General features: G+C 44.2%; 1 protein-coding gene across 3 annotated transcripts in view; it reads left to right on the forward strand.

Moving 5' to 3' along the window:
* The first annotated feature begins 6,972 nt into the window (after positions 1-6,972).
* Positions 6,973-14,693, forward strand: part of Arhgef26 (Rho guanine nucleotide exchange factor 26) — a 116,926-nt gene continuing 109,205 nt past the window's right edge. The window contains exons 1-4 of one of the 3 annotated variants that reach the window (XM_029537879.1): positions 7,218-7,276; positions 7,398-8,785; positions 9,568-9,607; positions 13,432-13,577. In XM_029537879.1, the coding sequence (XP_029393739.1) occupies positions 7,712-8,785; positions 9,568-9,607; positions 13,432-13,577 (1,260 nt within the window). In that variant the 5' untranslated portion in view covers positions 7,218-7,276; positions 7,398-7,711. Of the gene's footprint in view, positions 8,786-9,567; positions 9,608-13,431; positions 13,578-14,693 lie in introns of all 3 variants that reach the window. The other 2 variants (XM_021195906.2, XM_029537881.1) reach the window with 2 other exon arrangements.

A 14,693-nucleotide genomic window follows, 5' to 3' on the forward strand; every position in this document is an offset into this window, starting at 1 on the left:
GGGCGGTCCGGCGGTGGGCGGTCCTGCACGGCGGGCGGTTCGAGGACGCTGTGTTCTGGCTGGTCTGGTGCGCTCCAGCTGCTGTGCTCTGGCGTCCCTGTAAAAGGCAGGACCTAACAACCAAAATAGACCAAAGAGGGAAATAACAGGAACTATTACCCAAAAGTCCTTCCTACCATTTCCTCTTGTGATGGAGAAGACAACAAAAACAAAAACACAACAACACAAAACAAACAAAATAACCACCCCAAAACAGAAGTCATGTCTCAGTTCCCTCTTTGAAGGAAGACTGAATGAACCATGGATCATGTCATTTCTTCCTTACTCTCATTCCATTTCTAACATTGTTAGGAAACTGGCCAAATTTCGAACTAAAGCCTCTTTTCACAGCAATCTCTTTGAAGAATATGTTTACCAAAAATTCCAGGGCAAAGAAAGATAACTCTAAATTGCTTTAGTTTCTACTAAACTTTACTTTTTTTTAAAAAAAAAAAGTTTTCATAATTCTTAGATTGAAAAGCAACCTGTAAATAGGACAGAAGTCTGAGGAGAAAACTTTCTGAAAAGGTGGCAATACTGCTAAGGCCAAAGCTCTATGGTTTCCTTAGCTCTCTGGGTTATGTATCCCAAAGCAGTCCACACAGTTCAAATAATTCCTTGTGGAACAAGAAAGATACATACAGAAGGACATTCAGAAAATAAATCAGGGCCAACTCCTTCCCTGCTTCAGGCTTTGTGATTCTGCCTAGGACCTAAGAGATGGGCAATAAGTTGTAACTGATGCAGGGAAAGCAGGGACATCTATTAGCAATCTGGTCAAAGATACAGCCGTATCAGTACAAAGACAGTTATTTTCCCACTCCAATCCAAATATAAGGAAGAGTAACAATTTCTCCAGAGTCTTCTTCAGTGGTGCCAGGCAAAGTGGGACAGTTGGCAAGAGCATGAGGCCATGCCAGACAGATGGGGCTACCCTTTCCTGGGGCACAGAAAGAGGTAAGAAAAGTATATTAAACAAAAGAGCACCACCATTTTGCTAACTTTGGCATCCCTGCCCTCCTCCCCTTCATAAACCTGTACTCAGGGAGTAAGCCAGAGAGCAGAAAGTATGCATGGCTGTTGCTTCTCATTCCCTATAATACTCTCTGTGGGCAGATTTTATCCAATAACTGGGAAGCTCTTGTCAAAAACAAACAAACAAACAAACAAACAAAAGGTCCAAAGAGGCCTCCTACATGAAAAATTCTGTCCCTTAGCCAGGGTGTGATGAGACTGTTCACAACAGCTGAGTTCTGACTGCTTACCTAAAGGATTCAGCATAGAGTTGGATGAATGATGACCTAGGCCTGGTTCTTGCCTCCTAGCACTAATTCCTTCACATTACTGAAGAAGGCAGGAAGAGCTCCCCTTCTGGTTCAACTTTCACACAGCCTCCTCCTCAACCATGCTGCTCTTTCTAGTTTGGCTGTGTCCCTGGAGGCAGGCAGTGACTTACCACATTAACTAAATCAGACCCATGGAGTCAAGAAGGGACCATCCCACTGAACTCATGTCTACAGCATCTTCTGGGGAGGTGGGGGGGAGAGGATGAGAAAGAGAACAAATAAATACTGCAGACATTTCTATTACCTTCCCAAGGATCATAACTGAACCCTAAGCACCTCTGAACAATCAAGTTTTCCTTGGCCAAGCCCATGTCATTGGGCAGAAAGGAAAGAAAGAGGGCCAAAGGCTTGGTCTTTTCCCCACATGTACTGAAATCACTAGTCTGCTGGTCCAGTGGAAAACAGTTTTGTACGTTCCTTCTCCTGATAGGCCACGCTGTAGAGCCTCCCCACCAACTGCAACTGTGAAATCTTTATCTTGGTTAACCTAAATTGATATTGCTACTAACCAGATATCATGTCTGATTTTTATTTGTATCAGAAAAGTTCTAGTCAGACAATTAGAAATCAGAAGGGCAAGCTTGCCCTTTCCTTGTGCCTGTCAGTATCCAAACTGCAAGAAGCCCTTGACAGGGAGTAGACAGAAAACCCAAGGAAAATACGATTTTATATACTGGGCAAACAAATGCTTACTTGTGCACAGAGGGAGGAAGGCACAGGGATCTTATGTATCTTTAGGTGTGCCTAGAAATTAACACACATTACAAAATGCCCAGGCTATGCACATCTTACTACTATGCCCAGCATTCCAGAGATGGTTCACTTCAAAAGGACTAGAATCTAACCTGGTCTGCAGGTCAGTCAACGGAGTCTGCAAGAGAGAGAGTGGGGACTGAAGGACAAGAGACTCGAAGAATAGAGACAACACAGGCTCTCAAGGATAAGGATCAAGTCTCATTTGTTGGAAGGCAACTATGGGTATATATGCACTCGATAGGGAGTGCAGCTGGAGACACTCAACCACAGGTCCAGGATGTGTAGGAGAAAAACAAGAGGTTATCAGAGTGTTCAGCTGTGGTGGGCTTCTTGCAAAAACATCATGCTAGGAAAACAAGTCTCTAGTCAGGGTGGAAAAGTACCACCTGTAAGTAAATAGCCCAAGATGGCTGCAGAGATGACAGCCGCTTTCTGCTAAGAGTCAGCTTCCAACAAGAATCCCTAAAGTCTTAAACTGGAATTTTTTTTTTTTTTTTTCCGAGACAGGGTTTCTCTATATAGCCCTGGCTGTCCTGGAAATCACTATGTAGACCAGGCTGGCCTCGAACTCAGAAATCCGCCTGCCTCTGCCTCCCGAGTGCTGGGATTAAAAGCATGCGCCACCGCGCCCGGCTTAAACTGGAATTTTTAATGCTGGGATTGTGAGTGGCACTGAGACTTTAGTCTATCCCCCCATGCCCCAACACACACTTACTCCTCAATCCACAGCACCTGTGTATGGTATTGCCCACTAGGACAGACTGGCAGACTCTCATTTGGCTGCTTCTGCAGTTCTGTAGGTATGTGCTGCAGCTCTCTAGGGGCCATCCTCAGGCTCTTCAGTAAAGGAGCAAAGAGGGAGAGTATACTCCTTTGTCTTTCCTGGGACACATGCCCAAATCTTCCCTTTCAGTCTCTGTGAAGCAGCCACACTTGGCTGCCCTATACATCTCTCAAGCTGAAAACAGAATTCATCTACCAGATCTGTTCAGTAGATTAATACAGTTGGCACTTAAGAAATGTGGGTAGTCTAGTCCTTGTCCCACAGTGTATTCACACTGGAACATCTCTTTCAGAAGCCATTAATTCTTTTCTACCTTGAAATATCTTGGCCTTGTTATGTCCCCTTAACCAATGTCTCTATAGACCAAGGAGCTTCTCAGATCTCTCAATTTGAGTGTCTTCTGTGCTCATTATAATGTTTTAGGTACTTGAGACAAGCTATAATCTTCAAGTAGGCCTGGCCCATTGCTTCACTATTAACTGCATTAAATAACTATTTGTGGAAAGAATATCTAAATCAATAAAAGATGCTCAGATATAGTAGCAAAGGTAATAAGTCCAATCAACATACTCCCTTTACATTATCTAAATTATTGTGCCAGGCACAATAAAAGTAAATGCAGAAATATGTCCCACGGTATACCATTGACTACTTAATTCAATATGGCTTTTGAGTATACCAGTGAAGTGCATTGTTCAATGTACCCTTTCAGTTCAGTTTTAAAGAGTATTTAGTCCTGCTTTTCAACTTCTCTGAAACTGGAATGTTTCTTGAAAGCAGCAACTGGCCAAGTTACTGTGATGACAATACACACACACACACACACACACACACACACAGAGAGAGAGAGAGAGAGAGAGAGAGAGAGAGAGAGAGAGAGAGAGATCCATGTAATTATACTGAATTAAAGAATTACAATATGGCTATTAGTGGCTAGAAAGGAAATACCAGACACTGAACTATAACATGTTCTCAAGAAATATTGTCTTGGTTTCATTTTTTGCACACAGTCTTTCTCTGTGTACCTCTGGTTGTCCTGGAACTTGCTCTGTGTTCCAGGCTGATCTTGAACTCACAGAGATCCACATGCCTCTATCTCCCCAATGCTGGGATTAAAGGTGTGTGCCACCACACCCACACCAGGCACTCACCAAGGTCTGACACTATTACTGATCCTCTGATATGCTTACAGATGGCATGGGTGCCCTCTGAGAAGCCTTACCAGCAGCTAACTGAGACAGACGAAGATACTGACACCCAACCATTGGACTGAAGTTGGGGACTCCTGTGCTTGAATTAGGGGAAGGATTGGAGAAGCTGAAGAGGAGGGAGACCCCATAAGAAAACCAGCAGTCTCAGTCTCAACTAACCAGGATCCCAGGGAGCTCCCAGAGACTGAGCCACCAATCAAGAGCTTGCATGGGCTGGTCCTAGGCCCTGGCACATATAGAGACAGCATAGGTCTGCCTGGTCTGGCCTCTGTGGGAGAAAATGTGCTTAATCCTCCAGAGACTTGCCCCAGGGAAGCAGGAGGCCTGGTGGCTGAGGAGCACCCTCATGGAGGCAAGGGGCAGGAGGAATGGGATCAGGAATTGTGGGAGGAAAGGCTGGAGCACGCAGGGTGGGGTGGGGTGGGGGTGGGGGGAGGGGCAATGACTGGAATGTAAATAAACAAATAAAATTAAAAGAAATATATAAAAGACTTAAATAAATTCTACAAAATAGAGTTAAATGGGCTATTCTGTATAGCCAAAATATACTAAAATTTTAGATTTGTGTTAAATAAATCCACTGAACTGGAAAATGTAAAAAAGAAAAAAAAGAAATATTGTACTATTGGTGCTCTTTTTTAGGGGAAAACCACGCATATTAGTAGCTGTGTGAAAACAAAAGTGTTCTGAAGCAATAATATAAACTTCCACCAATTCACTCTGCTTATATTTTACACTTCTATATGTGCACAAGAGAAAAAAATTGTCTAAGCTAATGTAAAAAATACCTCTTCAGTAAATATAAAGAATTCCTTATGATGCTTCATTGTGTCATATTTTAATTAACTAGCTTTGCAATTCATATATTGTAGTTAGGGTTTCTACTACTGTGACAAAATCCTATGCCAAAAAACTAGTTGGGGAGGAAAATGTTTATTTGGCTTATACTTTCATATCGATGTTCATCTCCAAGGGAAGCCAGGACAGCAACTCAAGCAGGGCAGTATCCTGGAGTCAGGATATGCAGAGGGTGTGGAGGGATGCTGCTTCCCAGAACCACTAGTTCAAGGATGGCATTGCCCACAATGGGCTGGCCCTTCCCCCATCAATCGCTAAGAAAATGCCTTTCTGCTGGACCTTACAGAGGCCTTTTCTCAATTAAGGTTCTCTCCATTCAGATAACTCTAGATTGTATATTAAAGATGATATAAGACTAGCCAGTACAGCAACCAACTGACTATGCCTTAGATTTGAAAATATCTAATAGACTACGTGGAGGCTAAAATACGCAGTCTGTGTGCTTGCCAACTTTCCTTAGTTTGTTGTTTCGATGCTGTTTTGGGAGTAGGCTGTTGCTTAGGAAGGAGGTGAGCAGACTGTGACTTCTTCATCACAAGTCACAGCTCAAGAACCAACATGACCTACAGGGACATTAACTTCTCAGGCCATTACTCGAAGTTTTTAAACTTTGATCACAGACTGTACTCTGATTCACGTTAAACCTGCCACTTATAAATCTCCACAACTTTCTGAAGTTAAATTTATTATATAAAACTAATATTATTGATATGAATATCCCCTACAGCAAGGCTCCATAGATGAACATAGAATCTGCTTCATTCTGTATGAAATTGTTGGTAAATTTTCTTAAAAATTATTTCGATAAACACTTTGATTCCATTTCTTCCAGTTCAAAAAAGTTTCTAAGATCAAAGACCTTCACTGTGTTGCTTTGGTAAGTATAGAAAAACAGAAAGAAACACCGTAAATACCACCCTTCCTTTTGCCACCCAAAGCAGAAAGAAGCATGTCATTAAACAGTGGGTGCTCACATGAAAGTTGAAAGCTTGGAGCCTGCCCTGTGTCTTGCTAACAGAACCAAGTCTACAGACCTCATCAACCAGAATCCTGTCTTCTCAGGTCACCTCATTATTCGTACATACCTGGAGTTTCACCAAGACATAGCCAACTTGACAACCAACATCCAAAAGACAAATGATCACTGGCCCAGGTTCATTTCTCTTACTCATCTACTCCCATACTCCACAGATATTTATCACTTACTGTGTGCATGAGCCACAAACGTGGCCCCTGCCCTCTTCAAAATTTCAATGCAAAGGCAGAATAGATTAAGCATTAATACATAGACATATAAGCAAGTATTCAGATTTACAAATTTCGATTAGGGTGAAAAAGAAAGAGATCTGGTGGTTGGGGGAAATCGGGGGTAATTTCAACTCAAGTTCCAATGGAGTGACAAGCCAGAAGGCCAAGAAATAAACTTGAAGGCTCTAAGGCTGTGGACTTGGCTTGACTAAATAAAGCTAGCGGAAAAAATACTAGGCTGTAGGGGTAGACCCACCTCTGTCCAGCCTCTTAATCTCTAATAAGGATTTGGAATTTACTCCTTGTACAATATTTTATTCTACATACAGATTTTCAATTTATATTGTACACACTAATAAATACTACACACTAATAAATATTTTGTATTTTGTTTACTTTTACTGTGTGACTTTCAAACATATAGGGCCCAAAGATTAGGACACGGTCCACCTGGCCTCTCAGTCAGTTCTCCTCTGAGTGCATACAAGCAAATCTGTCTGTAGTCCCCACATTATAGCTAGTAGATGAGTGAGAACCCCGAGTGAGGTTCAGTTTGACGCCCACAAGTGGCCCAGTGAAGTGGCTCAGCAGCACCAAGCTCCGACGTGGTTCACCCTTCCAACCTTCCCCTCTAGGGCTGGGGATGATCAAGAGCCCCTTTCTCTGCTCTCAGGACCATTCCCCTGCTGTGTTCCGATCTGCGACCGCGCCCTCCTGCTGGCCCCTAGGGCGGTCGCCCGCGCTCCTGCACATTCCTGTACTCAGGGTCTGGACGCACAGCTCAGGTGTGCGCGCCCGATTTGCAAATACTTAGAGCGCACACGGGGAAGGCAGGGGCGGGAACTCCAGGGCGCCTCGGAGCGAGCTTCCCCGGCGTGCTGGGGCGGGGCCAAGAGGGGCGGGGCGTAGCGCGGGGGCGGGGCCGGCGCCGCGGGTCTCTGCTGCCCCGGGCTGAGCGGTTGTCGCTGCGCTTTAGTGAGGACCCAGGCCACCCACGGGGACAGGGAGCACTCCTTGGTCTGTGCTCCGGAAGGGTGAGCGTGCTGGAGACCGCATACCGGGGGCCGGGTGGACTGGCGAGGGGCGGGCGGCTAGATGGAGACGCGGGGGAGCGTCCCACGGCGAGCTGTCCCAGCCAGCTGAACTCTTTCCAAGGGTCCTGCGGTGGCGGCGAGCTCTCTAGGTGCCGGCGGGCTTGGGGCGCGGGAAGGACGCAGAGGAGACCGGATTCATCTGATCGACCGCGGCTCGGATCTCAGTCCTCCGTCGCGGAGCTTGGCGGGAGGCGCTGTGCCCGAGAAAGGGCGGGTAAGTGCGGCGCTGCCGAGTCCCGCGCGACACCCGTGTGACCGCCGGGCTGGAACCCGGCTAGGCTCCAAGACAAGACTACTTGTCCGGAGGCAAAGTTCCTTTCTCTTGGGCAATCTGAGCAGCTTTCCCCCTCTCGGGGCTGACTCAAAGGCCCCGCTATGGACGGCGAAAGCGAGGTGGATTTTTCCAGCAACGGCGTCACCCCTTTGTGGCGGAGACGGTCCACCCCTCCGCTCCAGTTGCTCGGCCGGAGCAAGCCGCGGCCACAGTCGTACCAGAGCCCCAGCGGGCTGCTGATCACCGACTTCCCTGTGGAGGAGCTGACTGCTCTGCCCACGCCGCAGACTCCAGTCCGCGTACCCGCCGACCCGGACGGCAGGACGGTATCCAGGAGCCCCCAGCTTCTGTGCGCGCATCGGAGGCCGGTCACCAATGGTCGCACGGTGTCCCCGGACTACAGAGCTGCTTCTCCTCGACTCCGACGTCCCAAGTCACCCCTGGTTTCTTACGCGGCGTCGGGCGGCTCCCCGAAGTCCACTGCTAATGGCACGGTGGCCTCGCCCGCGGCGCTGTTGTCGCGCGCCTCCCGAACTCCGGACATCCCGGCCCCTTGCGCCCCCGATGAGGACCGCACCGGGGTGACTGCCAGTAAGGTATCTTCGCCCATTGCCAATGGCCTTGCCCTTAAAACCGACTCATCTGGCCCAGTATCACAAACTGGTCCAGCTGGGGACTTGGAGCTGGCCCCCTCGAGACTTTCTCCTGCTACCCCGCACAAGTCTTCAGAACAAAAACTACCGCTCCAAAGGCTGCCCTCCCAAGGGAATGAGCTCCCGAACCCTTCCGTGGTTTTGAGTACCAACAGCCCGGCGGCACTCAAGATGGGAAAGCAGCAGATTATCCCCAAAAGCCTTGCCTCTGAAATTAAACTGAGTAAATCCAATAGTCAGAATGTGGAGCCCCATAGGAGGCTTCTCAAGGTGCGCAGCATGGTGGAGGGACTGGGAGCACCCCTGGGCCACGAAGGGGAGGAAAGCGAAGTCGACAACGACATGGACAGTCCCGGCTCCCTTCGGCGAGGCTTGAGGTCCACGTCCTACAGAAGGGCAGTGGTCAGCGGCTTTGATTTTGACAGTCCCACCAGCTCAAAGAAGAAGAACAGAATGTCCCAGCCTGTCCTGAAGGCGGTAATAGAAGACAAGGAGAAGTTCTCTAGCCTGGGAAGGATAAAGGTAGGACTGGGCAGGCTCACATGCCATTCATTAAATCCAATGTGAACGTGTTGGGAAAGCATTGAATGCTCATGGCACGTGAATTTAATTCAGCCACCAAATCATGGAACAGTGTTTATTTTAGTCACCATGTCCCATGTTTGTGTTTTATTATTATTAATGAATGTTTTTTGACAAACTAATAGCTTAGAACTTGTGTGAGGGTATGAGGTATTGTGCCCTGATATGGGCCTAGCAGTTGTCCTTACTCAATTTTTTTTTTTTCCACCGTGATCTAAAGGAAAAGGGTCAACCAGAGAGGAATGTTTTGGATGTGCCATCTTCTTAGAAACAAGGGGGATCTAAGCAATAGAGCAGTCACATCCTTTTTTTTTTTTCCTTGATTAATCAGACAACTGGAAGCAGTCTATAGAAATGTCACACATGCAATACACAAGCAAGCCTGTTTTATTTTATACATACAGTCTTAAAGACATTACATAACATTTTATGTGCCCCTCCCCCCCGCTGTCAGAGATAGCAAAGTTCAGTCCCCAGTGAGAGTGAATCACAGTGAAATGAGCGGGAGCGCTGGTCATTTGAGGATTCTTCCTCTAGTTTAACGGGATGTGGGGACGCTCTACATTTTATTTTATTGTTGTGGTTAATTGCCATGGGGATTCTCAGCCATGTGCTTTTGGAAATCTGAGGGAAATAGCAGAAAGGGGCTTTGGACTTAAAATAGTTGTACTTACTTGGCTTATTTACACACATTTTTCTCTCCATTTTGTTTTTTCTCTTAGAAAAAAATGCTGAAAGGACAAGGACCATTTGATGGGGAAGGTAAGCATTTAATTTTCCAGACTTTTATTGCAGCTTCAATATGGTACATCAATTATAAGTTGAAACCTAACTGCAGTAACAAGGACACTTGGGATGAAAAAAACCAAGGATGCCCAACTTTGTCTTGGATTATCCAGCACAGAGCTGTGTCCACCCAGCTAACCATGTTTATCCATGGGGACATGTTTATAAGCTGGTAACCTTTGCAGTTTACATCTAGACAGCTTTTCATTTCTTAAGCCTGGCTCCCTCCCCACCTGTTTCACAATGTGGGGGCGGAGCAAGCTCTAGCTCTTCTCCCAGGCTCTTTGGGACTGAAGCTTGGATCCTCTGTGGTATTTCCTTAGGCCACTTCTTTTTGCAGTATTTCCACATTTGAGTTTCATTTCTGAAACTTCCTGTTTTCCTGCTAAGCTTCACCTTTGGGGGAAACGCAGGTTTTCTGGAGAAAAAAAAAAAACAAAAAACCATAATCTTAGGAATTTCTATCCTGTGTATTATTTGTTGAGAATTTCAAAAACAAAAGCAGCTTCAGCCAGGTGTTCACATGCTAATCAGATTAGTGGACTCTGTAAATAGATAGGTCAAGGGGCCAACTGGGGGGAGCAGAGGGACCAGGCCCAGCTGCAGCCCGGAAACTCCTGGGGACTTGAGTAGAACTTACTTTCTTCATTGCTTTGAAATGCTGAGAGTTTCCATCCTTTAATGAATAATGAAGGGAAGTACGCCCTTACATAAGAAAAGCTAATAGAAAATCATGCAGATATAAAATACTTAATTTGGATGATTGTAAAATAGTTCCTGCATAACTACAAATGAGTAATTTATCAAGTCATTGTAGAAAGTAATTGTTATTTGGAGAAGAAACCCAGATACGGTATTTTGACTAGTTGGGATAAATTCATCTCTTTGATTCTATAACTAGTGAAATCAAAAGCTCTGAGAATTTTAGTAACTCATCCCCCTGGACACCTTTGGCAGCACAAGCTGAGGGACATAGAACTGCTGCTTTTTGTCCTTTGCTCTTTCCTGAGCCATTGTATGAATGTGAAGTCAACAGCCTTCAGATCTTTATTTCCTTCAGAGTTGTGGTTCTCAACCTGTCTAATGCTGCCCTTTAACACAGTTGTGGTGACCCCCAACCACAATTTATTCCATTGATACTTTTTAACTGTGATTTTGCTACTGTTATGAATCATACTGTAAATATCTGGTATACAGGATATCTGATATGCAATGCCTGTGAAAGATCCTTCACTCCCAAAGGGGACAAGGGGACATGACCCACTGGGTGAGAACCATTGTTTCAGAGGATTGATTTTTTTTTTTTTTTTTTGTGACAGGGTTTCTCTGTGTAGCCCTGGCTGTCCTGGAACTCACTTTGTAGACCAGACTGGCCTCGAACTCAGAAATCGGCCTGCCTCTGCCTCCCGAGTGCTGGGATTAAAGGCGTGCGCCACCACGCCTTACTGGTCTTTTTTGCATCTTGGAACTTCATCTAGATTTTGTTTATGTCTTGAAGGCTTGAACATTTTGAGTGTTTTAAAGTCAGAACAGTTGTGTGTGAGTTCCTTGTGCCAAGAGCTGTTTCTGAGTATCTTGTCTATTCTTGTGCATGATGGTGGAGACATCCATTTTTACATATATGTAAGTGAAGAATTCAGGATTCTTAACTGTTAATGGTTACAAGAGTGCACCTTTAAAAGCAGTGTGGTGCCAGGTTCTACCATAGACACAGTACACACAGAGCTATTTGTGGTTGCCAAGAGAAAAAGCTGAGGCAGGAAAGCATTTTTAACAAGCTAAGTCCTACACCAAACTCAGAATCTTCCTCATCTACGCCATAATTGCTTCTGACATTCCTATCTCCTTTTTTCTGTCTGTACAATTGGAGTCTGTACAAAACTTACCCTACTTCTCTCTATTCCCACATCCAGTCTGTTGACAGTCCATGCTAAGTGGGGAAGCTCAGGTCTCTCTTACCTTCCATTGACTACTCCATTGCCTGCTCCATTGACCTTCCTTTGACTACTCCATTGACATCCTAATTAGTCCCCTGGGGAGCTAGTGCTTGGCTAGCCCATTGAAGTAACTCTGTTTCTGGTGGATTCCCTTGTACAGAGGATAAAAGACAATTACCAAAGTGTAAAAGAAACCGAGTCCTTTTCTACTCAGGAGAAAATCCAATTGTTTAATATGGGTTATTTAGATTTGGACTGTGTGGCTCATTTCTGTAAGTGTATTTTACATTGTTTAACCACTGCACACACCTGCCATACAATCACCAAGACGTTTATTAGTGTTTCTAAGGCTTATATTGTCTGTTGTTTTTGATTTTGTCCATCTGCCTTTTCCTTGAGCTGTTCTTTCTCTGCATTCAGAGACTGAATTTTCCTCATTGGTGTCTCTCCTTCCTGTAGGCTGTATCATAACCCTGCTGGCAGTTCTGTCTGAGCGCCTATACATACACGACTCCTTTTTTGGCAGTGTGTATTTATGTTAGATCATGTGCTTTCAGCCCTTCAATAACTTGTAATTCCACTTGGAGTAAAAATCAGGGTCCCTTCAGTGATCCGACATGATCTGCCCTGTATTCACTCTCCTGCCTCATCTTCTCTAAGTTTGGTCCTCTCCTGGTCCTCCTACCACACTGGCTTTGCTGCTGCTTGTCCATACACACTATGTAGACTGCTGCCCCAAGGCATTTGGACTTCTGTTTCACTCTCATGAAATATTCTTTCCTGGTCTAGGGAGATGGCTCAGCAGATAAAGTGTTTGGAACACAAACATGGGGTTCTGAGTTTGTATTACCTAAGCTCACATGAAGCAAGATATGCTAGAGCTCATGTGTAACCCAAGAGTTCCTATGGTGAGTTGGTGTATGCAGCTGTGAACAAGAGAGCCTGTCTCAAACAAGGAGGAAATCAAAGACTGACACCAGAAGTCTGTCTTCTGACTTCTCAGGCAGGCATGCTGTTACATACTGGTATAACACACACACACACACACACACACACACACACACACACACACACACACACACACTCGGCTCTTTCCCTATTTGTACAGATGGCTTGCCTTATCTCTTATGTCTTGCCTTACAAGTCACTCCTGTGAAGCCTTTGTAAACCACCCTACTTAAAATGAACTTAGGTTCTTCCCAGAATTTCTTACCCCTTCCCGTCATTTGTTTTTCTACACGACAAAATACTCCATATTTACAGTAGTATGAAAGTTAGTTGTTTATTTCAGTTCTCTTTGATTTTATGTCCACTTCACGGACACTGAGACTTCTCGTCTTTTTTGTCCATTGTCTTCCCAGTTGCTTGGCAGTTGCTGGCATCGAGTAGACATTTCCTAAATGTCAGTTGGATGAATAAATGCATGAGTAAGAAATTCATTTTCTTACTGACTTATTGGTTCATGAGGGGATAAGAAGTATCTTTTCCCTTTTAGTGTTAGAAAATAAGATGTTATGATGGACAGTGAATGTTTACTAAATAGGTAAGCGAAAGAACACTGATAGACTGAAGAAAACCTAACATACAGATTTACTTCAGCCTAAATTACAATGGACTGAGACTATTTTTCATGGGTACTAGACAAAGACATTGAAATTTTGCTTTAGTTGGAATGTTATAAATTCTTTGATGACAAAATATACTTGTCTCTTCTTTTCAGATATTAATTAAACCAGCACTAAACATTGTATAAAACATAGAGTTTTGTTTTTGTTTTTGTTTTGTTGTTTTTTTTTTTTTTTAGAGCAAGTAGCATAGCTATTTGGGGGCGATTTGTGACCTATCTGACTTGCTTTCTTGAAGAAAATGCAGTCCTGTATCAAAACTACAAAGAAAAGGCCCTTGATATCGACTCTGATGAGGAAGCAGAGGCCAAGGAGCAGAAGGCAGAGGAGAGAATCGTGATTCACCACAAGCCCCTGCGCTCCACGTGGAGCCAGCTCTCCGCGGTGAGTGTTTGCGTTCTTCTTCTCTGTCTGCGGGAGATAAAGGCCAATTTGTGGAAACCATGCATGAGTGTGGACTTTCACTTTTTCTACCAACGATCCTGTAATTCTAAGACAAAAAGCCTCTTTGGATGTAAAATGTTTCTGGAAACTCTGCAAACACTAGAAAGAACACGGAGCTTGGCCGTCTGATCAGGAGAAGCAGGATGGATAAAGTGACGTGACATGCTTTGAGACTGGTATACTGTACACTCAGTAGGTTCTCGGCATCCTCCATTTTCTGTTTTATACAGTGTAAGTGTAGTGATAATATATCCCAAATTCTTTCATAATTGGCTACATATATATATGTGTATGTATATATATACACACACGCACACACATATATATGGATGTAGACATATAAATCTGTTGCATGGGTATATATGTATATTTGTGTACTTGTGTATAATGGGGGAGTCAATTGCAGTTATTTCTTAATGTATTTTATTTCATATAGCCATATTGATATTTCCTTGAAGTTATCTAATGAATATCTATTTTCTGTGTATCTTCTGTATATATGGTCCTAATGCTTTTGTAATAATATATAATTTTGTCTTTCTGGATCAAACATATTTGGTTTTTAGCTGTAATCGGCTTTCTTCCAGGCTTATGCCATGTGTTGCTTTGTTGTCTAAATGGAGTTTAGACATTGAATGTCTGACTTCTTGATATGTTAGCAAGTTGAAAGGAGTTTTGGTGGCTAGGCATGGGTGGGGAAAAAAAAAAAGAAAACAAAAAATAAGTGCAGCTCTGAGAGTCTCAAGCACTACTGGACCTAGCGTCAGCTCCCTCCTAAGCTATGCTAAGCATTGTTCAGTTGTGATTCTCTTGGGCTTTGGAAATCCACTAGCATAGGAAACAGTTGCTAAGCACCCAGAATCTTGGAAATGCTATGCTAAAGGCAGGGGAAGAACTTCTGGTTCTAACTCTATGTCTCCTTCTTTAACCTGTATGTAATCTCAAAATCTAGGATCAAGTCCCTTCTCCCTATCTCCCTCCCATCTATATATCTATATCTATATCTGTATCTATATCTATATCTCTCTCTATATATATACACTCATACATATATAT

This window comes from Mus pahari, chromosome 4, assembly GCF_900095145.1.
Source record: "Mus pahari chromosome 4, PAHARI_EIJ_v1.1, whole genome shotgun sequence".
Lineage (NCBI taxonomy): Eukaryota > Metazoa > Chordata > Mammalia > Rodentia > Muridae > Mus > Mus pahari.